Source organism: Pteronotus mesoamericanus, unplaced genomic scaffold (genome assembly GCF_021234165.1).
Source record: "Pteronotus mesoamericanus isolate MK-2021 breed Mesoamerican mustached bat unplaced genomic scaffold, CSHL_Meso_final contig_90, whole genome shotgun sequence".
NCBI lineage: Eukaryota > Metazoa > Chordata > Mammalia > Chiroptera > Mormoopidae > Pteronotus > Pteronotus mesoamericanus.
Window position 1 is genome coordinate 21,928,766 of NW_026555277.1, and position 25,178 is coordinate 21,953,943.

Sequence of the window (25,178 nt, forward strand, 5' to 3'; positions counted from 1 at the left end):
GCAGAAAAATTGTTCTCCATCATCAGAAGTGGTAGGAATGCCATCTGTGTAAGCCTAGAGGACTCATGTAAGGTATTCTTGAGAAACACATATGATGAGTTTGGTTTTTGGGTGCCTTGATTCTACTTTTGTCTTTTCACAATTTGCTTTCCTCTGAGTTGTTGGGAGTTTTAATTCTCACCTCAGATACATAGGATTTTCATGACTCTTCATTGAAAAGTGATATTCTCTATACCTAGAGCTGAGCTGTCTCTGGATGTACTATTTTCTCTTCTACTGTTACGTATTCCTTTGTGAAGACACTGATTTGAAAATCTTCTTCCTATTAAATGTTGACTGTGGTTTGGACTGTACCTTTTGTCCTCTTGGAGTGTTTAGCTAGCAAGAAAGAATTGATTGGTTTGATTCTGAAACCTTTCTTCTTCACCTGTGTCCCCGCTCTCCCACATCTTGGTCATGTTTCCTGACCTGGTGACTCTCACCGCCTCCTCTAAACCATTGCAAGAATTCAAGTGCCCCCAGGTCAGGCAACATAAATAAGGGAAGTGGGCTGGACATATGGAGAAACAATCCCAGAGACACAATGATAGTCAGTAATTGGCAGCAGCTTCAATAGAGGACATTGGGGTGGGGGAGGGGGGCAGTGGGAAAACTCATTCCATTGCTGCCGCACAGGAGCATGGGGACAATGTGGTCGAATATTTCAATTTTGAAAGAAGATATTCTGGTTTTTATGTGACATTTCCCAATTTCTAAATATGAACAACAATTTTCTAAAAATACAACTGCGTGAGTCAACATTGGGAGGCTCAAGTGAAATACCTGTGATTTAGACATTTTCCTCCTGTGAGATGCCATTGGCTAAAAACAAAATAAGCAAAACAACATCCAAGGGACAGTAAGATTCAATTATATTTTATTAAAAATATTTCAAATGAACAAAAGATATAAATTATAAATTTAAAAGCATGAAAGAAGCAAAGCAATGCTAGCAAAAATGAAAATCAAACATAGAAGCATTCATATATTATAAGAGCAATAAGAGAAAAGTCTGAAAAGGGAGTTTGGAAAAAGATAATAACAGATTTGTAAAAACATTTTTAAGTTTTCCAAAAACTTTTAATGTACGAAATAGTCTTTTCCAATTTGTATTTTAAAGAAATGTGTAATGGGGTTCAGGGTATATTAATTATTTTGAATTAAAGTTACTTGAGGAATAGTCCGTGCAAGACGGACACTCTGACCCTGTTATATTCCTCTGAAAGCTGGAAATAAATACCTATGTGAAAAGTACCCTCCCTGTCCAAAGAGAAGAGAATCCCTCATATTGCCAGAGATAAGGAGTGCAGGGCCAATAAGGCAGTGTAAACAGAACATGTTCCTTCTTTACTAATTTACTACCCCAAGCCCAACTTTCTTTGTTTTATAAATTCTTCACAAATTTAGTGTTACTCTGTCTATAAACAAAATCTGCCTGATTTAGTTATTTCTTTGAGTTTCATATTTTCATCCCCCCCCCATGTATGAAAGTTAATTTTATTTTTCTCCTGCTAATTTATCTTATGCCAATTTAATTAGCAGGCAAGTCAAAGAACCTGGAAGAATAAAAAGTAAAAAAAAGGTCTTGTGAAGTAGTGTGAAGGATGGCTTGGAAAGAGAGGGACTGAAAGTACAAAACAAAACAAAACAAAATTCTTAACAATTTGAAGGGAGTTAAACTGAACGATTATGGGTTGAAAGCAGATGAGAGATGTGTGAAATACATCTACCACTGTTTTTGAACCATTATGATGTTACCCTTCTTTTAAACTTACTGTACTTTTTGTATCTACTATAGTTTTTAAAAACTTTATCAAATTAAAAGTACAATTAAAATCATGAATATGGCTATAAATATCTAGCAGTTGTTACAAAGCTAGATATTTGAGCTTCAATTTGCATACAAATTAAATTGTCTTGACTCCCATTCTCTCCCCTTCCTGCCATCAAAACAAAAGGGGGGGGGCAAGAGATAAATAGAAACATCACAATAACAATTAAATTAAGCCTAGTGTTATGCAAGTAAATAAAAGCATAAAGTAAAAGCATAATAGCAGCATCATAATAAAAAATTAAGCATAGTGTTATACATCAATTAAGTGGAAAGAAGAGTTTTTTTGTCAGAGTAAAAGTGGGTTGTGGCATCTGCTTCCCCATATTTTTCTTATCATCCTTATTGCTTACTTCAAAGTTCACCTCTGTGAGGATGGTAAGAATATCATCACCCCTGAAAAACATAACAACATTGTGACCATATGTTAGGAAACCGAGTAAACCCTCTTACTTGCTGTGCTTATGATAGTTATTTCTCTCAAGACAACAGGCATTTGAAATAGTAAGTTCCTAAACCAAGACATACCACAGCTTTTCAGATAAAAGAGTTGTCTCAGAACTTAATAACTTTTCTTTGGTTTACTCAGGATCTCTAAAGACCATCAGAAACCTCAGTGTTATCAGATTTGGTTTCTTCCTTTCCCAATCTGTACCTCACTCTACTCCATGTACTAAGTTACTTAGATCCATCCATAATCAGCTCAATGGCCTGTAACATTCTCTGCCTCAAATTGACATTTCTTCTGTGCATTCATCTATGATGTAAGCAAACTTAAGGGAGGTGAAAATCAAACGTCTCCTGCAGTCAACTCACCCCTTTCTCACCAGCCTCTCTAATCAGTTTAATTGGACAACCTATTTATCCACCTCTTCAAAAAGCCCTGAGAACCTTGCAGGATTCACAGTCTGAATCACGAAATGAAAACAGCGTTGAAGTCATGGTTCACTCCTTTATCTACCATGAAAAATTCTCACTCTTCATACACTTAAAACATAATGATACACAGAACTAGAAGGACCCTGCAGAAGGCTGCTTGCTATCCATCAGTTGTGTGTACATTTGGGTGAACTGTAACATATAAAACCATCATTTAACTAAAGGAAACACAGGATATTTAAACAAGAAAAGGATATTTTCCTACATTTTGTGGCTTCAAAAGAGGCCAAATAAATAAGTAAAACTATAAAGGGTTTGTACTCTTTGGTATTTTTCTTTCATAGTACTCCAAGAGAGTTTGAAGATTGTTAGCTATATAGAACTTTGGACAGGGTTAGAGAATGCTAGACATTGAAATGGGTTACAGCCTTTTTGGAAAACTTCATGGAAGTTTTCTAGTTGAATAGTCAGTCATGTTTCTACCTAAATACAGAGCTGGGCTATATGACTTCACCTTCCTTCCTGATTGTTCTTTGAGGTGGTACAAAAGGGAACTCCTCAGTAAGTATCTCACTTTTTTCTATCTGTGAACTCAAGATTTGTCCTCTCCCCCACTTTGCAGCTGACCTGGGAAGTACAGCTGTAACGATCCACAGCTAGACAGTTATGGATGAATGAAGGGTTGGATAGGCAAGAATTACCTAGGGCATCTTTCTCTCAGGCTCTGGCAAAGTGACTGGATATACCATGTCCCCTCCGTGGGGTTTCGGTAGGAAACACAGTTGTTCACAGTGGCCATCCCCAGCAGAAAGTCAGCCTCATCTGGGATATATCTCTTCTGAAGTGATGAGTCCATTTCTAAATAGGCATCCTTTTCTTCTGAGTCAGTCTCTACAGCTATACCTCTCTGGTAGTTATCCCCTTGGCAAGCCTGGATAAAAAAAATTTTGGGTTTGCCTGCAAGGGAAGGGCACTTTGAACTAGTGAAGTAAGAAGTCAGCTCATGGATGGGGGCTTCCTGCCCATCAGAGCCGTAGATGATGCCCTTGTCTCCATGGGAAAGGATGCAGCAGATGAAGCAGTCTCTGTTATTGTGGTCCATGCTTTGGTAGGTTTTCAGAGCGCCACAGATTTCCTTTGCTGTGAAGTCTTTGAAACTCACTGTCTCAAAATGTAGTTTACCAAAGGTGTTGTGCAAAGCCTCTGAAAAGAGAAATACAAAGAGTGATATTACACCACAATAATACCCACACCACAGCCCAGAGCTAAAGAGAATGTTGATCAGATAAGAATTTGAACCAGAACTTAAGAATAAGACCCTTTATGTTAGTGGCTGGATTCCATAAGCTTCTAATATTTATTGCCACCAGCTGAAAAAACTTCTCAGTCTTGAGGCAAATAAAAAGATAAAAAGGGGAGTACTATTGTTGGCCTGTTGTTTTATCTCAACTAGTCTACAAGATGAGTAAGCTACTTTTTAGGCTTATTACCAAACCAATTTAAAAATGTATTACTTACATAATTAGAAAACAAAAACAAAAACAAAAATTTGAACAAAAAATCCATACTTATTTTATTCTGAACCCTCTCAAAATGGTTAAAACACAATATATGACTGTTTAAAAAGTTAAGTAGAACTAAAAGACCTATTACGAGAAAACTATCCCCTCTTTACCCTTCCATATCACCCAGTCATGTTTCAAGAAGGCAATTCAACTTTTAACTACTATTTTTTATTAACCTCCATTTTGTAATAAATTTGGGTATATTGCTATTTATTCATTGATAAGTTTTTGACTTTTGTATTGAATTCCTATTATGGGTGATGAGCCTTTGGTGCTCTTACACAATTATTTACTATTTTTAGTTGAATCATTAGTAATGTTTGTATTACTAGTACTATTTAAACATAATATTAATTATTCTTCCTTTCTTATTAAACTTTTGTCTTTCCTGGAATTAGTGATTGCACTATTTTTTATTGCTTTTTTTCCTATGTACTTAACATTATTTTCCCCCAAAATGTGCTCATAGAGCTAGTCAAAGTCTTTCAGTATCTTCTGGCTGCCTGTCTGATTCATTTAAAAAAAATAAAAATTGTATATGCTTAAGGTGTACAACATGATGATATACATGGTGAAATGATTAAATTAGACAAGCTAATAGCATATCTCCACACATTGTTACTGTATATATATGTGTATTTGTGACAAGAGCACCTGAAATATACTCCGGACATATTTCTGATATTCAATACAGTATTATTTTTATTGATTTGAGAGAGAGGAGAAGGAAGAGAGAGAGGGAGAGAAATATTGATGTGCAAGAGAAACATTGATCACCTGCCTCTTGCATGCACCCAAGCGGGGACTGAACCCACAATCCAGGCATGTGCCCTGATCGGAAATCAAACCCATGACCTTTCAGTTCGTGGGACCATGCTCAACGAACTGAGCTGCACCAGCCAGGGCTCAATACAGTATTATTAACTATCGTCATCATACTGTACATTAGATCTCTAGACTTATTCAACCTACATAACTATACGATTGTACCATTTGACAAAATGCCAGATATACAGTCAAACATTAATTTAATATATGAGTTTTAATAATAAGTGAATGGAAATCAAAGACCTGAAACTTTTTCTTCAGTACAAAGATGTATGATGATCAATGGTATAATCAATGGACTTAAGCTCTGCGGCTTTTTAAAATCATAGAAAGATTTGCTTGAATAAACAAATGTTAACAGAGATCTTTGGCAGAATCCTGGTGATTAAAATCAGCCTACCTTACTTTTCTAAAATTTACTCAGTTTAAAAAATAAGTCATTACCTGATGTTATGACCCATAAAAATCACTTTTAAAAATTATTTAATCAAATAAAAATGCTTAATATCACAATGGTTGAGGCAGATTATTTCTATTATTACTTTTAGTTGTAGCCATTCCTGTGTTCACACACTGCAAATTATTTTTTCATTTAACTTGTGCATTCTCAATCTTAGCTGAGATAAGATGAGCAAAAGAATTTCTGTCTAGTTTAATATCTGAAAAATGCTATTTCTATTGAGGAGTTACAATTTCTGCTGTGCTGTGTTATAAATGTAACTTCTATAAGTGGTCTTGATACCAAGGCAGTTTTTACACATTGTAATACCTGATACATTCAACAGAAGCACTATTCATTTAGTTGGATTAAAAGCAAAACATACTGCTACTTTTTAGTATAAGCCTTTTAATAAGATTTAACATTTTATCATTATATATACATTGCTTTAATTTTTAAAATTAAGTTAAAAGAGAAAACTAGCAAAAATACAAGAAAGTCCTTTACCTCCATAGGCAAATGTGGTTACATCCATTTTTTTTTTTAAACATATGGCCCTGTTGGTATAGCTTTTGTTCTCCCCTTTTGATAAAAACATAAATGTTAGAAATATTTTACTTCTTTTTTGGTTCTACTATACCTGCATCCAAGTCTGTTCCATTCCTATCCTTAATGTTCTGAAGCTTGGGCACATTCTTTCTCGCTATGCTAAAGTCATAATTGTTAAAGATCAGACAGTACCCCCGAGGCTTGCTTTTCATTCGGTAAAATTTGTCCAATGTCTGAAAAACAAAAATGCAACCCAGGAGCTGACTCTGTGGATCAAACACTTGAGACATGAACAAACAACTCCCTGATACAAGGTTAGGCAGTCCCCCCAGCCAAACTGGGCTGCAAGTGCTCATTCCATGGCTCCGACCCCAGGTGACATAGTTTCCCTAATGAACTGGTTAGTTTCTACCTATTCTCCTCAAACAGGGTCGCCACATTTCTGCTCCACCATTAGTGTGCAAAGTCAATGTCCCAATGCTTGGGCCTCATGAGCACTTTGCACTTATATTAATATTGTCATCACAATGTATTATTTGTTCTCATTTTTGCTCAAGGCAGATGACATCGGTTGTCAGGAACTAGGATTTCTTAATTTGTGAGGGCTCAGTCAGGAGTTGCTTGATGAATGGATGGGATGTCTCAGCGCTCTCTTTGGGCTGCCCTTCCATGACCTTGTGATTTCCTTGACCATCCACTCAACTCATCCATGTTTGCAGGCTTACAGCTGAGGGCCTGCCCTTCACACATGACAAAGTGCCCCAGGACTTTTAAAGCTGATGGATTCATCTGCTCTCAGGACTGTAGTGAAGGTGAGAGATGCACTGGTCAGGCAGGTCTTAGCTATGCTGCAGGTTACAGTGTCCAGACTCTAGTACCTGACATTAACAGTCAGTGGTGGCCCTAGGGTGTCCTGATTCGCCCAGGGCTGGGTCAGTGCTCAGATATTCAGCATTTACTGGGAAATCCATGCAGCTTCTATAAGTAAAGAAAAGGGCTCTGGGCTGGGGTAGGGCATGGAATTCTTGGCCCTATACATCAAGTAACCTTAAAACTTTCAGCAAGTTACCTAATCTCTCTTGCACTCAGTATTCTTAGCTGTTTCTTGGGGGCAGCACTTGTGGAGTGCTTTACTCTGTAAAGTGCTACATGACTTTGGCTAATCCTTGATTTTCAGACAGAGAAGTCTGGTAATTTGCTCAGGAGCCCACTAGTAAATTGTTTTTCTCAAGCTTAATTTCAAGTCTCCCCCTGGACTTGTAACATTCAGGGTTTCCTCTGCTTCCTGCCACAGAGAGGAGTGGTCTAATGAGGTGGAATGTTTTTGGTGAATTGCTGAAGGTTACATGAACAGAAGGGATTATGTCTAAAAAGGCAATTCCAGTACCCGCTCATGGAGGTGAGAACACAGAGATGGCTAGATCATGAGCGTTTGCCACTCACACCTAACACAAGGGAGAAACAGTTTTGGAATGTCAAGCTAAAAAGAAAAGGCTTGACTTTTCCCAGTCCTTCTGGTCTCTTCCCCCAAAGCACCCCGCACCCCCCCACCACCGCCATTCAGGCTGATACAGCTGCTGAAAGGGGTAGGTAGGAGACTCCTCACCCCTCTGCCCTCCAGCTCCTTCTATGTCTTTGCCTTTGCTTTTAAAATAAAAATTTAACACATAAGAAACTGAGGAGATCAGACATTTTTAAATTACAAAGTCACCCTTTAAGCTTGTCCTTTTGTGAAATTTTTCTGCAGTCCTCAAAATATTTACTAAGTGTCTTCCCCTTGCTAGTTTATCTGGAAGCTAACAAGGCTAAGAAATAGACTAACTAGAATCTGCAATGTAAAGAAAAGAAGTAGTGGGAGGTTTTCTTGTACCTGTTGTGACTCACTGTCCAGTTTTGAAGACTCACAGTCCTGTTCTTTTGAATTGTCCGACACTGACAGCATCTCAACTGACGCCTCCTCTACAAATGATGGAGACACATCTGGAATGCGACACGGCAGAGAGGATGCTTTAGGAAAGAAACATGTAGCACTTAGAACAACAGAAAGCCTCGTTTAAAAGGAAAATTCACAGACTGCCTTGAACATATAATATCCTTGCAATCCACAGAATAAGTAAAATTCTTACGACTGTCTAACTCTGCATCTATTTCAAACTTGCTGGCCTGAGGCCACACAGTCTGGGTCTTTTTACACATCTTTTAGGACATAGAGAAGGTGACAAGTAGCCACCTAGCTTTCATCCTGATTAGGCAGCAGATCCATTAAAATGTGGTTATAAATGGTAGAGGTTGTAGAGAGGAAGGAATGAGGATATCAAAGAGTAAATCGGCTAAACAAGTCTTGAAAACATCTCAAAGTATTACCACTTGAAAATTCATCTCGACTTCTTTCAAGATGTTAAAATTAACAGCAACAACAACATCACTTCCTGAGCTGACAAAACCAATTTAACCATACAAGCAAAGGTTAATTTAGCTTATGTTGCAAGACTAATTTGACATTGCTTATGCCTCTGAAAATCAGGAGCATAACTTGAACTTTTTTTGGTTGATATGAGATAACCACTGGTCAATCCCCTATCATTTCAGAAAATTCTGACATTATAACCAGTCTTTGTGAAAAATAAGCAGTCACTGCTTTCTCATTCCATAAGCTGCTTTATAACAGTATACTCCTGAGCCTCATTCCATGTTTTGTTTTGAATACTCCCAGTTTGCAAACTGTCTTTTTGTAGTGTGTGCACAATCAATTTGTATTAATCACCACAATGATTCATTGATTTTACTTCAGCTATTTATGAACCTCTGAACTGAAACAGAAACATAGTTTTTATTAAAAAACACTGTGATGTCTCTGGCCACGTAGCCCAGTTGGTTAGAGTGTTGTCCCAATACTGCAAGGTTGCAGGTGCAATCTCTGGTCAGGGCTCATACAAGAGTCAACCAATGAATGCATCAATAATGAGTAAATAAGTGGTACAGGATTGTTTCTTCCCCCACCCCACTCTGTTTTCTTTCCTCTCTCTCTCTCTAAAAATCAATAAACAAAATTTTTTTAAAAAAACACTGTGACATAGTGGGATTTGTCAATTTAAAAATACATTTTGCTGATTCACAGCTATCAGGCTGTTTCTACCTCTGCTTAGTTCTTCATAATCATTGATTTTCTTCAGCAGGCTCTTGTTGACTTGGTGACAGATTCGTTTTAGGGTGTCCAAATTTCTTTCCCCAAGGATGACCCTCTTCTCCATTTCTATGAAAATATCAAGCAAGTTCTAAAGGGAGGAGAGATAAAGTTGGAAGATGGAAATGGGCCATATTGGCTTTTAGATTCGATTAAAAAAAAAAAAATTCCACTTTCTCCAAGCCAAGGTCCACCCTAAGCTTTATAAGTAGACCCTCCTGAGAAGACATACTGGTTTTATTAAGTCAATATACTACTAGGGAGGCAACTCTGTGGTTTCTGGCTCAGAAATACAGAAGCGAGAAGATAAGAGGAGAAGCCATCAGTCTCCAGGACCCAGGCTCTGTGCTGAAACCACCTATGGACACACTCACATGAATGCTGTGAAACAGCCATGGCCCCTATAGCAGCAGCTCCAGGAACTGGCTCACACCCAGCCTTTCCTCTGGCATCACACACACACACACACACACACACACACACACACACACACACACACACACACACAGGCAAAACGTCTCAGGCCCACCACTGTCTTTCCTGGCTCCACATGGTCCCACATTGTGCTGTACCCCCACAACCAGCCTTCTACCTTCCTCCTGATACTGCCTTGCTCCTGATAATTAATGTGAGCAGCCCTTCACAGCATACAAAGGAATCACACCTACAACTCTCATGCTTGACAGCTTTCTTCTTCAACTCAAGTTTTTTTAAAAAAAGTAAAACTCAGGTTGCTTCTACCAAACAGCCCTCTCTGCCATCTTAGAAATCCCCATTGACTGGCTCAGGACTAAAACATGGCACCAGGTCTTACCATGCTGTCATCCAGTTTACATTTGGCGATCTCCTCGTTCAAAAAAAACTTAAAGGACTTTAATTCCGATGTATTTACATCTTCGAAAATCTGGTATAGCATTACCCTGTGGTGGGAAATGGAGACACTTGAGAAATGCTTTCTTAAATAATGTCCCACTTGATGTATAGAGTCACAGCAGACTTGATTCCAATGGTCTCCCTTCAAAATAAAGCCAGCCAATAACGTGATTATGGGTTGAGTTCTTAAAAAGAGGCTGGTGTAGTGACATGGAAGACTATCGACTCAAGCCCAACACTCCCACCTTTAATAGAACTGAAAGTTCTACTAACTTTGTTCGTCAGTTAATTTTGTTAAATGAATTGTGATTTTCTTTCATCTTCATTCTAAAATCAAGAGCTTATTGCAATAAAAAAAAATAGTATTGACTTTAGAAATCATGCTTTTCAAAATGCAAATCAGATCATCACTTCCTAATTAAAACTTGTCAGTGTTCTGCCAGTCATTACCTTCAGTAGGAAGGCTTGAGAGGCTCTGGAATACAGACCTTTGTGAACTGAGCCCAGCCTACCTCTTCCTCTCGGCCGGCCGCTCTTCACCACCTTCCCATCATCTCTTCTCCAAACATACATGGAGAAGGGGTGCCCTGCCCCCACCCCTTTATCCGTGCCCCCCACACTCCTATTCCTTTATCTATCTTCAGACAACCACTGATCCACTAACTGCTCAGGCACTGCCTAAGTGACCTCAAGCACTGCATTTACCCCACTGTGACTTTGGATTGTCCAAAGGGTAACGTGTAATTATCTGCTTACAAAGTTGTGCGAGTTGCCTGAGAGCAGGGTCCATGCCCTTGTTGTTTCCACAAGCTCAGAAGATTGTGAGGGGCAGTGTTTAAATGCAAGGGACCCAGACTAACAATGTTGGAGCCTTGGTTCTACCACCCACGAGCAGTGTGACTTCAGAAAAATTACACAAGTTTTCTTCGTTTTAGACTACAGATAATTCTATATCTACATCATTGGAATGTGTTGAGGATTACATGAATAAGTTTATCTGAAATGCTTTAAGCCAGTCTTTGGCAACACACAAAGTGCTCAATACATGGCATTATTATTTCCTAACCTATTATAGACTTTTGGGGTATACTTGTTCAATGAACAAAGGAATGTTTGATAAGTCAGCAAACCTTACATTATTATGGTATAAAGCAAATAACTTAAATACAAAAACACATTAACTTTAAAGTTAAATTAGAAAATTAAAGGTCTGAAGATAAAAATAGTGTAGAAAGAAGTTACTCAGTATTGTGATCTGCTCCATCCTTCTCATTAAATCTCTACCCTAGAAGTATTTTGCTAAAGCTTTCTCACTTTGGCCAAGATAGGGTCCAATCAAAAGCTATTGCCCTTTTTAACTTTATTACAAGGTATTTTGCCCCTTTATTTTCCTCATTACTGAAACCTATTGGTTTTCTTGTAGTATCATTGTCTAGAAATAAACTTGGATAGTTTAGAAGATACTTATTTTATAAATAGAAATTATAATTTGAAAATTTTAATGTCTAATACTTTCTTATAAATGGAAATTGACCACCTAGAGCATTTTTTATTTCCTGGCTAATGACCAACAATGATGAACAAGCAGTAGATTATACTTGGGCTGACTCTTGTGTTACCAAACTAACACGCTGAATATTTTAACAGAAAGATCTTGCCCTTGTTAGGTACTCTTGCCCCACCCCCCACAGAGAGGTACAGACTATTGCCTGGCATTGGCAATTTGTCTCAGTCTAACTCACATGGCAGTCTAACTCGGCTTCTAGAAAACCAAGACGGCAGGCACAAAATGAAATCTTCCAGCTTTCCTAGTTCTGGGGCTGTTTTTTTCGTTTTGGTGTTTTGGTTTGTTTTTTAAAGATTAATTGGTACCTAATTTAAAAATACCTTAAAAGAACTTCACAATCTTATTAAACCAAAATTACCCAGTATTGAATGGTCCTCCTTCCATTCCTTCTTATTCCTAAAATAAGATCCTCCTTCCCTATCCTTCCCAATTCATGTTCACCCAGAACATGTCGGTGGGACCTTCTTTAGAAAAAGGGCCTTTGCTGTTGTGATCTCATTAAAATAAGATCATACTAGATTGGCATGGGTCCTAATCCACTGACTGGGGCCCTTAAAGGAAGAGGGAAATTCAGACAGGCACAAAGGGAAGGGTGGAGGCAGAGACTGGACTGATGAGTCTACAAAATGAGGGACACCAAGGGTTGCCTGTACCCAGCAGAAACTAGGAGAGGAGAATGGAACAGGCTTTTCCATAGAGCTTCCAAAAGGGACCAACCCTGTTGCCACCTTGATTTCAGACTTTAGCCTCTGGAACTATGAGAGAATAAATTCCTCTATGTGTTATGCCATCCAGTTTGTGGTACTTTGTTATGGCAACCCTAGAACACACATATACCCAGACTATCTCTCTTGTCATTTAAAATCAAGATGGTCAAATTTCAAGTAGAGAAACATATCACAAGGAACATGCCAGAATCTCAGGTCTCTGAAAATAGAAAGACCAGGGCATTCTAATAGACCAGTAAAATGGCAGACAATGGTTTTCAGCCCCAGCTGTGAGGACTTCATGTTGCACAGACCACAGTTACCGAGAAGCAAGCAGAGACATTGAGATGGGTGCAGCCAATGCTTGAGTAGAAGTTTTCTGAAAGGAAAGCTAAAAATAACTTTAAGGAATGTGTGAGAACAGGGGGCATTGAAAGAGAGAAATTGGTAATATGTTTCTATATTTAAAGTCTTAAGAATCACAAAGATGTAACTGAATGTGACTTGTTATCACCCTTAGCTTACCCACAAGTGAAGAAAGGTTGAGCTGCAAAGCCTTTGGCAGGACTGACCCCCAGGTCACCATTGTTCTCTCAGCAGCAGCCAGCCTCACAGGGGCTAAGCAGCCTCTGGCCTGGCCAATCCTAAACAGCTGGCAGCATATACCTCATTGGAGGATTTTGTAATGCAAGTGTGGATACAAGCCTGGAACTCCATTGAGAATTTCCACAGTGATCCACAAGCAGATGAGAGGAGGATATCAGGGTGAAAAGTAGTGATGCTTTATCCAAAATAAACAGAGTAAGCACACAATGTGGGCATCAGCAAAGCAGAAACACCAAGATAATAGGCACATAACAGATAATTGGGACATTTAGAATAAGTCTATTTTAATGTCAGCATACTTACAGGTAATGTTTCACTTTGAAAATTTTATTTTATGATTTTAGCTATTTTCTTTCCTGAATTATATATCCGGTCTCTAAGTTTCTTAATCTGGCCCTGATATAACATCTTCCCAGAGCCTCCAGTCATGATAAATCAGCAAGCAACCTGCAATCAACCCTCCCACAAAGATGTGTCCACTCCTCCAACGCCTCCCAGTGCTCACGTAATAGGGAATCCCCCCACCTGTATGCAGAAATCTGAGCCCTGCCCGGTATCTCAAGCTCCTTCTTCATCTCTTCTTGGCTGGTATTCAGGTGCTTTTCCAGGAGATCCAGTCTATTAATTCGGAATATCAGCTCCTTCAAGAAGGACAAGTTGTTTTCCTCCAGCATTCTCTTGTCCTGGAGTCTCTGGAATAACATTAAGGCATCTTTGATGGGTTCCTGCTTCCTTTGTGGTATGTAGTCCAGGCTTAGGAACTTGAGGGAGGCCACCTCTTCACTGTTCAGATCTTCCCCAATTTCAAAGAGACAATTGTTGAAATCCATATTTGTCCAGAGGTAGTTGAATGTAGCAGTAGCCTAAGTCAAAAGGCAACATTATATTCAGATGAAAAAGAAAAGTACCATTAACTGGTTTGTTCCTGCATCAAATGCTATTACATCTACTATAATACATGTCAGACATTTTGCTGTGGATACACGGAAGAAAAAACAAGCAGGCCAATTTCCTGCTCTTACGTAGCTTACTGTTTGGGAAGATAGGGATACAAACTAGTCAATGGTCAGAGAGCTGTGACCAAGGTGTAGTATGAATAATAAATGTGAAAATTCAGTTGGAAACAGTGGTTTTCAAACTCTGCAAAGTTGAAGAACTGTTTGTTGAACTCTTTCTCAGGCTCTCCCTTAACTTAAGAGGTGGTCCTAGAGAGATATGGTTTGAGAACTCTGAGCTAGGAAAGCTTTAACTTTCTGTCTAGCGCCATCCTCTCCTTGATCCCACAGACTCCGTGCCTTTGCCACTCCCCTTAACCTCAATGACCTTAACCTGTTTGAACTGCTTTCCTTCCTGAAACAAAGCAAACGGGTTCCTTGATCTTTAAACTTGCTGCATTTAGTAACATTCTTGAATGAAAACACAAATCCCAACTATTACTCAGAGGTATTAATCAGACGTAATGAACCAGGATCTGTATATTTTGTTCATATGATGTTAAAATAAAAATATTTTTAATTTGCACATTAAGGTAAGCTTTAACATATTTTCAAAGTGTCCAAAAATACTTTGAAACTTCTAAAAAACACCTTCCTGTCCACACCTAGATTATAAAAACAGTGTGACTATTTAAAATAAAGTTTCAACAATAAAAAAATTTAAAAAAAAATTAGCCCTCCCCAAAATAAAATAAATTATAACATCATCTCAGTTATCATTCATACACCACACACACATTTATATAAAAATTAGAATCAGACCACATAACCAAGTGTGTACATCTGTTCTTTTTTTCTCCACTTAATAGTTAAAATAAATATATACCTCTACAATTAAATATTCTTCTTTGGCATATTTTTAACATTTCTGGATTTCTCAGCATGTGGATATATCAAATTTTATATTCAGTAATTTTTTATTTCTTTATGGTTAAAAGTAATATTGCATTGAGAGGCTTTTTCATATATCCTGTATATATCTCTGATTATTTCCTTCTTAGAACTGAAATTATAGGGCAAAACCTTTTTTCTCCCTTTTAATTTAGAGCTTACATCATTATTTAGACAAGTTTTGTTGATTCAGGAAACTAAAGCACAGTATCTTGGAAAGATACACTTTGCATTGAATTCACAAGGGCTGCAGAGCCCAGATCTTTCACTGCAAAGCAATTGATTATCATGAAAATACCTTTAGTTAGGAAAGATATCTTAAATAAGGGGTCAGCACCTAACACCGTATATTCAAAGTGCAACAAACAAAAACTGCTGGACAAACTGGCAAGCTCATTTCTCAAATCACGCTCTATGGAAATACACCTGAGTGCTCAACAGGTGTGCTCAACAGGTGTGAAAAGTAGTGATGTTTGTGGAGTCTCATTACAGCATGATGGGTAATCCTTAACAACTAGAAACATTTTATGCATTCTTTAATAAAGGGACAGTTAAATAAAATATAGTCATACTACACAATATTAGGCAGAGGTTAAGGGAATGCATTCTTTCTGAAATTAAAAATGGATAGAGATTCAAATATGTTATTATGATGGCAGTGAAAAAACCAAGTTGCAATATAACAAAGAAAATCATACATCTACTTTTTAAAAATACTCAAAGCAATACAATTAGATTTTTAGTGATTACAGACATCCATGTAAAAGCAAGCTCTGGAAAGAGACATAATAAATTTATAAAGTTGTTCCTTCTGTGAAATGGAGGAGAAAACTACAACTTGGGGGTGAAGGAGCGAGGAAAAGGAATTTACTTTTTCCTGTAATGTGTTAAAGAGAAATTGTGCAGCTATTATCTGCATGAATAAAACATGTTAAAATACTAGCTTGGGTGTGTTCTTGTGGTTAAAGGAGTAGAACAAAGGGAGTGGAGGAGGAAAGGAAATGAGCCTCTTTGGGAAGCTGAGGGAAGGCACCACTAGGCAAGGAGGCCACATCATGGAGGACTGACACAATTACGTTTGTGTTCCTAAAAGAAAACAAGGACTTCCGTTCAAGATGGCAGCATAGATAAATGCGGGATTTGCCTCCTCACACAACCACATCAAAATTACAACTAAACTACAGAAAAACCATTATTCAAAACCAGCAGAAATAAAGCTGAATGGAAGTGCTACAACTACACAGTTAAAGAAGAAACCATATCAAGACTGGTAGGAAGGGTGGACATACGGAATGGGCTGGTCCCATATCTATGTGTGGCAGATAAAAAATCAGGAGGGATATCTTGGGAGCGAGGGGTCCCAGCACAACACTAGGCCCTCCCAGCCCAGAGATTCAGTGCCAGGAAGATATGTCCCCATAACTCCTGGCTGTAAAAACCCATGGGGATGGAGGCTCTGGAAGACAAACTGCTGGAGTACCAGGAAGTACTTCTTTTTTAAATAAAATATTTTATTATTTATTTATTTATTTAGAGAGGAAGGGAGGGAGAAAGAGAGGGAGAGCAATATCAATGTGTGATTGCCTCTTACGTGCCCCCCACTGGGGACCTGACCTGCTACCCAGACATGTGCCCTGACTGGGAATCAAATCAGAGACCCTTTGGTTCACGGGCTGGCACTCAATCCACTGAGCCACACCAGCCAGGCAGGAAGTTCCTCTTAAAAGGCCCATTCTCACCCTTTTTCTGACTCACTCTCTCTGACTTGGACTCACTCTCTCTGAGCTCCACTTGGGCTCACTCTCTCTGAGCTCCAGCAGAAGAATAGCGGATTTAAATGTACCAGAGACATATAGGGAGGAACTGCATTGTCCAGCATCAGGGAAAGGGCTGTGGGGCAGCTTTCTCCCAGACAGAAATGCTAGCAGAGGCCATTGTTCTTTTTCTGAGCTCTCCCCCAACAAAGGAGGCAAATGGGCCCCATATCTGAGACTCAATCAACCTGGCTCACACTGTTTGCCCTACCCAAGCTGTTTGCTGTGGCTTTTCCATATGAATGGCTTGTCTTGACTCATGCTTCAGATTTTTCTAAATTCTGTCAAATAACTAGCATCTGGCCTTAGCATGCCCTGTGCCTATTTCTAAGTAGCCCCGGGCCAGCACTGACAGCAGCTAGCCTTGGTTCATAGCTTGGACTTGCTTGGGCATATTCAAACACAGCACAAGTAGCAGCCAAATGCAGGTTGTTTTGTAGGTCATGCCAGGTGGCCCCTGTAAGAACACAGGTGGTGGCTGACCTTGGCCTACACATCCTGAGAGACTCCAGAGCATGCATACCTGGTGGACAGCTTCAGACCAGGTTGGAACACCGCCACCCAACCACCTCCACAAGTGACACACTCAAGGGGCAAACTCAGTGGGCACCAGAGACCTGCCGAAGTTAGTGCTGTTTTGTGAAGTGGACCCCTGCATGGCCAATCCTCCACAGCGGTCATAGGTTGGTGGTTAGGGGTCACAACCAATCCTTGCAGCTGATCGGCCTGGGTAAATGTCTCCTATTGACCCACCAACAGAAATCAAGGCTCAACTACAGGAGGAGGGTGTACACAGCCAACATGGTGGGCACACCTCGAGCACCTAGCTTGGGTGATTGGGGATGCTGTGCCACTGGACCCTACAGGACACCTAATACATTAGATAACTCTTCCAAACCAGGAAGTCATAGTAGCTCTGCCTAATACACAGAAACAAACACAGGGAAGCTGCCAAAATGAGGATACAAAGAAACATGGCTCAAATGAAGAACTAAACAAAACTTGAGAAAAATAACCAAATAATATGGAGACAAGCAATCTAGTAGATGCAGAGTTCAAAACACTGGTTATAAAGATGCTCAGTAAACTTAGCAAGAACCTCAACAGCATAAAAAAGTCATGGGAACAATAAAAAATAACCGGTCAGAAATGAAGGATATACTAACTGAAATGAAGAACAATTCACAGAGAATCAACAGTACAGTGGATGAAATCAAGAACCAAATCAGCAATTTAGAATATAAGGAAGCAGAAAATACCCAATCAAAATAGCAAGAAGAAAAAAGAATCTCCCCAAATGAGGATAGTGTAAGGATCCTCTGGGACAACTTCAAGTGTACCAACATTCGCATGACAGGAATGCCAGAAGGAGAGGAGAGAGAGCAAGAAATTGAAAACCTATTTGAAAAAAATTACAGAAAACTTCCCTAACTTGGTGAAGGGAATAGACATACAAGTCTGGGAAGCACAGAGTCCCAAACAAGATGAACCCAAAGAGGTCCACACCAAGACACATCACAATTAAAAGGCCAAATGTTAAAGACGAGGGAGAATCTTAAATGCAACAAGAGAAAAGCAGTTACCTAACAAGGGAGCTCCCATAAGCCTGTGAGATGATTTCTCAAAAGAAACTTTGCAGACTAGAAGGGATTGGGAATAAATATTCAAAGCGATAAAAAAACAAGGACCTACAGCCAAGATTACTCTCTTCAGCAAAGCTATCGTTTAGAATCTAAGGACAGATAAAGAGTTTCCCAGACAAGAAAGAAATAAAAGAATTCATCACCACAAAACTAGTATTATATGAAATGTTAAAAGGTCTCTTCTTTAAGAGAAAGAAGATAAAAAATATAAACTATAAAACGGCAATAAATACATATCTGTCAACAATTGAATCTAAAACAAAATAAGTGAAGCAGAACAAAAACAGAATAATAGATACAGAGAATGTTTTGATGGTTGCCAAATGGGAGGGGGGTGAGGAGGATGGGTGAAAAACGTGAAAGGATTAAGAAGTATAAATTGGTTGTTACAGAATTGTCATGGGGATGTAAAGTACAGCATTGGGATTATAGTAGCCAAAAAATATATATACATGATCCATGGATATGGACAATGGTGTGGGGATGGCTTGAAGGAGTGGAGGTTGGGGCTGGGAGAAGAGGGTCAAAGTGGTAAAAGTTGGGACAATAATAGCATAAACAATAAAATATAATGTAAATTAACAAAAAACACAAAAAATTAGAACTTAAACTTTCAAAAGAACTTCAGAGAACTCAAAGAACTTACTTTCCCCAAAGTAGCAGGAATCTTTCATATATCTCTCTCAGAGACTACAAAATCTAGTAGGTTAACTATAAGAAGACTATAGAAGACTTGTGTAGCACAGTTGACAAATTCTAACAAGCATATCCTCTCAGTAGAAAATACACATGCATTCAGACACATACAAAATATTCAGAAAAACCGTCCACAAAGAAAATCTTAATAGATTCCCCAAAAGCAGAAATAATATGGTCTGTGTTTTCTGGCTATTATAAGTTAACAATGAAAAATGGCCAAATCAAACACACTATAAAACAGGTTTATCCACATTCAGGGGGCTTTTAAACATATGGTGTTAGAACAAATGAATAGACTTCTAGAACAAACTGAAATGAATCCTAACTGAACTCCTTGCATCAAAATAAACTACAGATGCATCAAAGGTTTAATCCTTAAAATTAAAATGCTAAAGAAAAAAATGAGAATTTTTAAAAAATAATCTTATAGAGGTGAAGAACCTTTCCAAGTGTAACAGGAAACCTGAAAGACATTAAAGAAAGATTGATACATGTCTTTAAATAATAACTAAAATATTGAGCAAAAATCACTTTAAGAATAAATAAATCTTGCATTGGGAAAAATGGATAGTAATTTGCTTAAAATAGGGTTCCTATAAGCCAGTTTTTAAAAAAGAGAAAGACAAACCAACCACCCAATGCATAAACAGGTAAAGATCATAAGCAGAGAGTTCAGAGAAAGGTAACTTTCAGTGGCTTTATATTTTTATAATAATGTTTTTTTTACATTTGAAAAGATATTCAACCTCATTCACAATAAATTTTTTAAAAACAAATTGGAATTACAAAAGGCCATTTTCAACTATCAAGTTGGTGAAATACAAAACTTGCAATACACAGTTTTGTGAGATGGTGGAAATACAAACAGGTAGGTGGGTAATTTGGCCATATCTATCAAAATATAAAATGTACATATCCTTTGACCCCCACAAGGTAACTTCCAGTTGTTTTTCCCTGCATTAGCTCAAACATCAGTGTACTGAAACATAGGTAGGAGGTTATTCATGACAGAATTGCTTGAAATAACAAAAGAGCAGAAACAACTGTTTAATCATTATCAGAAGCATTAAATAAGATTTTGACCATCCAGTGGTGCTCTACTCAACTATTAAAAAGAATGGAAAGAACCACAGGGTTGGATATGTGTGCTCTATATAATGTATTATTAAATGGTGTATAGACTTGTATAGTCACAGATGTTTGAACCAAACACACAGGGAGCTGCTCAGTAGTTGCCACGGAGGAGAGGAAACAGAGAGGCCTAGCGATGATTGCGGGAAGGCCTACGGGTGAACAGGAAAGTGAAACATTTTTCCCCCGTTTAAAATTGTTACCATGCGCATTATAAATGTACATATATCTAAATTAAAATCCTATTTAAGTACCCATTTTCATTCATATACTGGAACGTGTCTAAACTAGGTCCAGCCCCATTTGGTACCATTAAATGATTCAGTGTCTTTAAAATTTTAAATCAGTTCTAACCACTGTTCAAATCTTCCTTTACAGAATAAAATCAACCAAATAGTCTAATGCAAGCAGAATTTTCTTTTTTCCCTCCACAATTATTTTTCCTAATGAAAACAACCCCTACTGTATTCATTTTAGAAAATGCAGAAAAGATAAAAAGAAAAATTAGAATTACCTAAAATTCCATCATCCAAAGATAAGCATCTAATATTTTACTATCTTCCCTACCACATATTTTATGTGTGTGTGTATACATATATCCTTATAATTGAACACACCATATTCCTGAGGCATAAGTGTATTTTTCTACTGATAATATTGTACATACATCTTGATGTCTTAATTTTTTCTTCTACAGCATGGATTTTTAAATCTGTAAAGCATCTACTCATATGAATGAACCACAATTTATGTAACCAGTCTCTGATTACATTTAGGATGATCCTAACATGAACGCCTCCTTATACGCTCTGATTACTTTCTTAGAATAATTACCTAGTAATAATATTATGGAGTGAGAAGGAATAAACCTTTTTAAAGCTTTTGTCAATAGTATGTACATACATATATAAAATATATTCAAATGAATATTTAAAATAAAAGGCAGAGGAGAGGGATGGGGATGGAAACACCTCCAGGAGGTTTTCTTTTACTTTTGATTATCTATCTACAGTATTGTTAAACAATGAATTCACATAAATATATTTATATTACATAATATATAAGTATATTAAATATTTTATAATATGTTTATTCCCCAAAGTATATAACTATAACCAAATGTTCATATTGAAATACATGTTTATGACATATAATACATATAAATGTAAAAGTATTTTTTCTTGTCTCATTTTACTACAAGTGTCTGATGAAATTGCAATCATTATCCTCATTCTATGACTGCGAAAAATTAGTCTAAAAATAAGTCAGGAAGGGACTCAGATTTGAGCATCTTACTCGAAATTTCAGTGACAAGACTCTACAAAGATTATGATTTTATTTTAATTGCAGTTGAAAGCCAGTAAAAGAAAATATATAATCATAATATTTTTAAAGATTAAAATTATTAAAAACTTTAAAAGACAAAAAAACTACCCTGAAACACAAAAACAGAAATTCTTAACAAATCCTTTGTAGCAGAGAGAGGGCCATAACCTTACCGCCAAGCTAGTCGATGTTGTAGCCTGAATTTAGACCCAGCATCTGAATTCCAGAGTCACAACTCCACCGCTGCCTCATATGCCACAATTTAATGACAAATAAATTTCACCTAATCACAAACAATTCTAGAAATATTGTAGCAGTGTCCTAGTTCCTCTAGGGATATGGATAACTGGGGAAAATGAATCCAAAACTTACATTAACCTTTTGATACAAAAACCTGTATGTCATCCAAAGCTGAAATGGCTCTTAGGCCCAAGTGTCAATAGGCCCAAGTGTGGCTATTCCCTTCCGGCCAGGACAACCACTCCAAAAGGAGGATTCCCTCAGAACCTTCCAGGTGCCCACTCTGCACACAAACACAGTTCGCCCCAGGGCCCTGAAACCAGCACTTTCATGCAGCCCAGTAAAAGTGGTCAAATCTCAATAAAGTTTATAACCAATCCTATACATTTCAAACGGAACTAAATTCATAACTTCACCTATAAATGCTTAACTCCACAAGCATGGTCTCAAATTTTGTCACTTTATGCTTGCCATTATATTATTCTCCGTACTGTTTTGTACTTTCTTAATGTCTCAAAAAATAAATAATTGAATTATTAGGGCTATGTGCTTGTCGCAAGTGTGTTTGTGTGTGTGCGCTCCTGTTAGTGTGTACATATGTGGGTGGGTGTGTATTGATGAATGGTTAGCTATAGCAGCAAAGTCAGTTGAGACTTCGATTTTGGTTCCTATTCAACAAGTTTCATCGGCATAAAGATGAGACCTCTCCATAGAGAGCTGTACTTGGAGCATTCCAGAAAACCCCCCAGGAAGGCATCACCCTACGCTAGAGTGGCCTTGAAACCTGGAATCCATGGGCCTAGGGGCTCTAGAGGGACTGCTAATGGTTCCCCCATCTACGCTCAAATCAAGGTTCACTTTCATGGGCCTAAGGCTCCAGATCCAACCTCAGCAACCTAGAAAACTCTAGAATCAAAGGCCTTCCTCCCAAAAAGCCCAAATGACTTACCGAAAGCAAATCCTAGGACCCTCACGGCTGCCTGTTTTCACTGGCGCAAAGAAGGCAAGGGTGTAAAACAGACTGAAGCAAGAGTGCTTACTTCCTGTTTTCAACAGAGTAACTCCTCCTACAGCTACTGGGGACAGAAAACAAGTAGCTGGTATATGACTATGGATGGATCATTTTACTTCAGGGGCCTCCTGACCATATTTCAAAATTAGAAAGTTGGACTGAATGATAACGAAGAATGCTTTCATAATTCAGGAATTTACAGATTTTTCTGGTTTTATTATTAATGTTTCCATTCAATAAATATTGATTTATCAGTTCTGAGAGATCTTGAGATGTGAAAACTCAAGATCTCAAGTGTGGTGGGGTCCCTCACCACAGCTCACAGAGTCTGCTAACATCCACCACGCGCCCTCGTGGTTTTCCTGTTGACACTCAAATACAATGATCACCTCCATGGACCCTGGGGCCACCAGATCTCGCCCTCAGTGACTTAGAAAACCTTAGAATCAACGAGCCAAACTTATCAAAGAGGCAAATCCTAGGGCCCTCATTATGGTCTGAGCCTGGGAGATGTAACAGTGAACAAAGCACACATTAGCCCTGTCTTTTTGCTGTGAGTCAGGTGAAATGTTTTCTGATGTTAAAAGTAGAAACAACACCAACAAAGAAATCAAACACCTCTCTTCTCTGAAACTGCCTTTTTTCTTTCCCTAGATAGAATACGTTTTCAGGGGACATAGACCTGTCTTATAGATAATAGGATTAAGTGGAGTGCCTGAAAGTGCCTCTCCCCCATCCAGGGCTAGGTAAAGGTGCCACGGGAACATTGATGTCCTTCTCTATCACTTGATTCTGCTCACAAAGTCTGAGTGAAAACACATCAATAGAATGAAATTCTGTTAGTGGCTAAGTCCCAGCCAGGAGGTATCCCTAACTCTTTCTTGATGCCTCTGGAGCCTCTACCCCAGCATCTGTCCTACCGTTCTGTGACTAGTTCCCGTCCCAGGCTTTGAGCTTCACAGGGCAGTGTCTGCATTTTTCATGTTCGTGTTCCCAGGACCTGCCATGGGACTCATAATATATAGAACATGTTTCCTGCAAATCAACAAGAAAAAAAAAACCCTGTAGACAGGGATATGGAGTTCCCTGCCAGGGATACTCAAATAGCCCAAGTGTGTGCAGTGATGCTCCAACTTGTTAGTAACATGGGGAATGCAAAATAAAGCAACGAGATACGCACTTTAGATCTATCACGTTGGCAAAGGTTTGCAGGTTGGATCAGGTCAAGGACTGGAGGGCAAGTCCTTATGCAGGACTGGGGAGACTGTCCATCATGCATGATTAGAAAGTGGTACCTGCCAAAAAACACAGAGCACAAAATACAGGGTGCTTACTGAAAGAAAGAAAGAAAGAAAGAAAGAAAGAAAGAAAGAAAGAAAGAAAGAAAGAAAGAAAGAAAGAAAGAAAGAAAGAAAGGAAGGAAGGAAGGAAGGAAGGAAGGAAGGAAGGAAGGAAGGAAGGAAGGGAGAAAGAGAGAGAGAGAAAGAAAGAGAGAGAGAGAAAGAAAGAAAGAAAGAAAGAAAGAAAGAAAGAAAGAAAGAGAAAGAAAAAGAATGAGCAAATAATTCAAGTAATATGTTTGTAAAAATTAACATGCATATCTCCTCACATCCTTCCCCATCTCTTCAGGATGTAGTAGTAACTCCATTTAATGAAATGGAAACAGACATAGAGAAAGCACTTACTTGCTCCAGGTCACATTGTTAAAAAATAGTGTACACACACAAAACAGCACTTTTTGCAGAGATGTAGATCAGTTCAGGGATATGTATCAAAAGATTTAAAGAGTTGTCTTTTGGGAGCCATCAAGGGGAGTAGGAAGTGAGGACCAAGAAAGTTCCTAGAACAGGGCATGGGGAGAAGGGGACTGTGGGCCTTAGACACCAAGGACCCCAGGGCATCGGGATGTGAGAGAAGAAGGCTTCACTCAGCCCTCTGTCCCAGGACTGAATGGAAAAGAAAACAAAAAAGTAAAGTCTTGTGGAATCTCCACACTGATCTGGCAGGAGAGAAACACTGTCTATACTTGAGGCCACTGAGAAGATTCTGAGGAGGCTCTAAGAGATGTAGCAGAGGAACTAGAGATTTCCAGAGTTGAGAAGTGGCAAGGCTGGTGGCTGTAGTTCAGAGAGAAACCCCACTCGGAGAGCCTGGCAGAACCCACAGATGTTCTCACTCAGCAAGTCCCCGAAGCTGCTTCTGCACCAGGCACTCACCTGCTCCACCCTGTCCCAGGAACATCACAGTCTCCAAGTCCCCGATGCCAAGACCCCCTGAACTGCCCAATTTCACTGCTCAAATTCCTAAGGCTTGGCCACACAACCACAGAAATATCCCTTGAAACAGATCAGGAAGAAACA

General features: G+C 38.6%; 1 protein-coding gene across 1 annotated transcript; it reads right to left on the minus strand.

Annotated features, from left to right (window-relative positions):
• Positions 1 to 2,096: 2,096 nt before the first annotated feature.
• On the minus strand, positions 2,097 to 25,178 carry CASP8 (caspase 8). Its single transcript, XM_054586211.1, has 9 exons — positions 25,035 to 25,178; positions 23,999 to 24,113; positions 13,593 to 13,930; positions 10,129 to 10,234; positions 9,267 to 9,405; positions 8,001 to 8,137; positions 6,222 to 6,363; positions 3,451 to 3,952; positions 2,097 to 2,266 (listed from the first exon to the last, which is right to left on the minus strand). The coding sequence occupies exons 2-9, from the start codon at positions 24,095 to 24,097 to the stop codon at positions 2,131 to 2,133; spliced, it is 1,599 nt and encodes a 532-aa protein (XP_054442186.1). The 5' UTR covers positions 24,098 to 24,113; positions 25,035 to 25,178; the 3' UTR covers positions 2,097 to 2,130.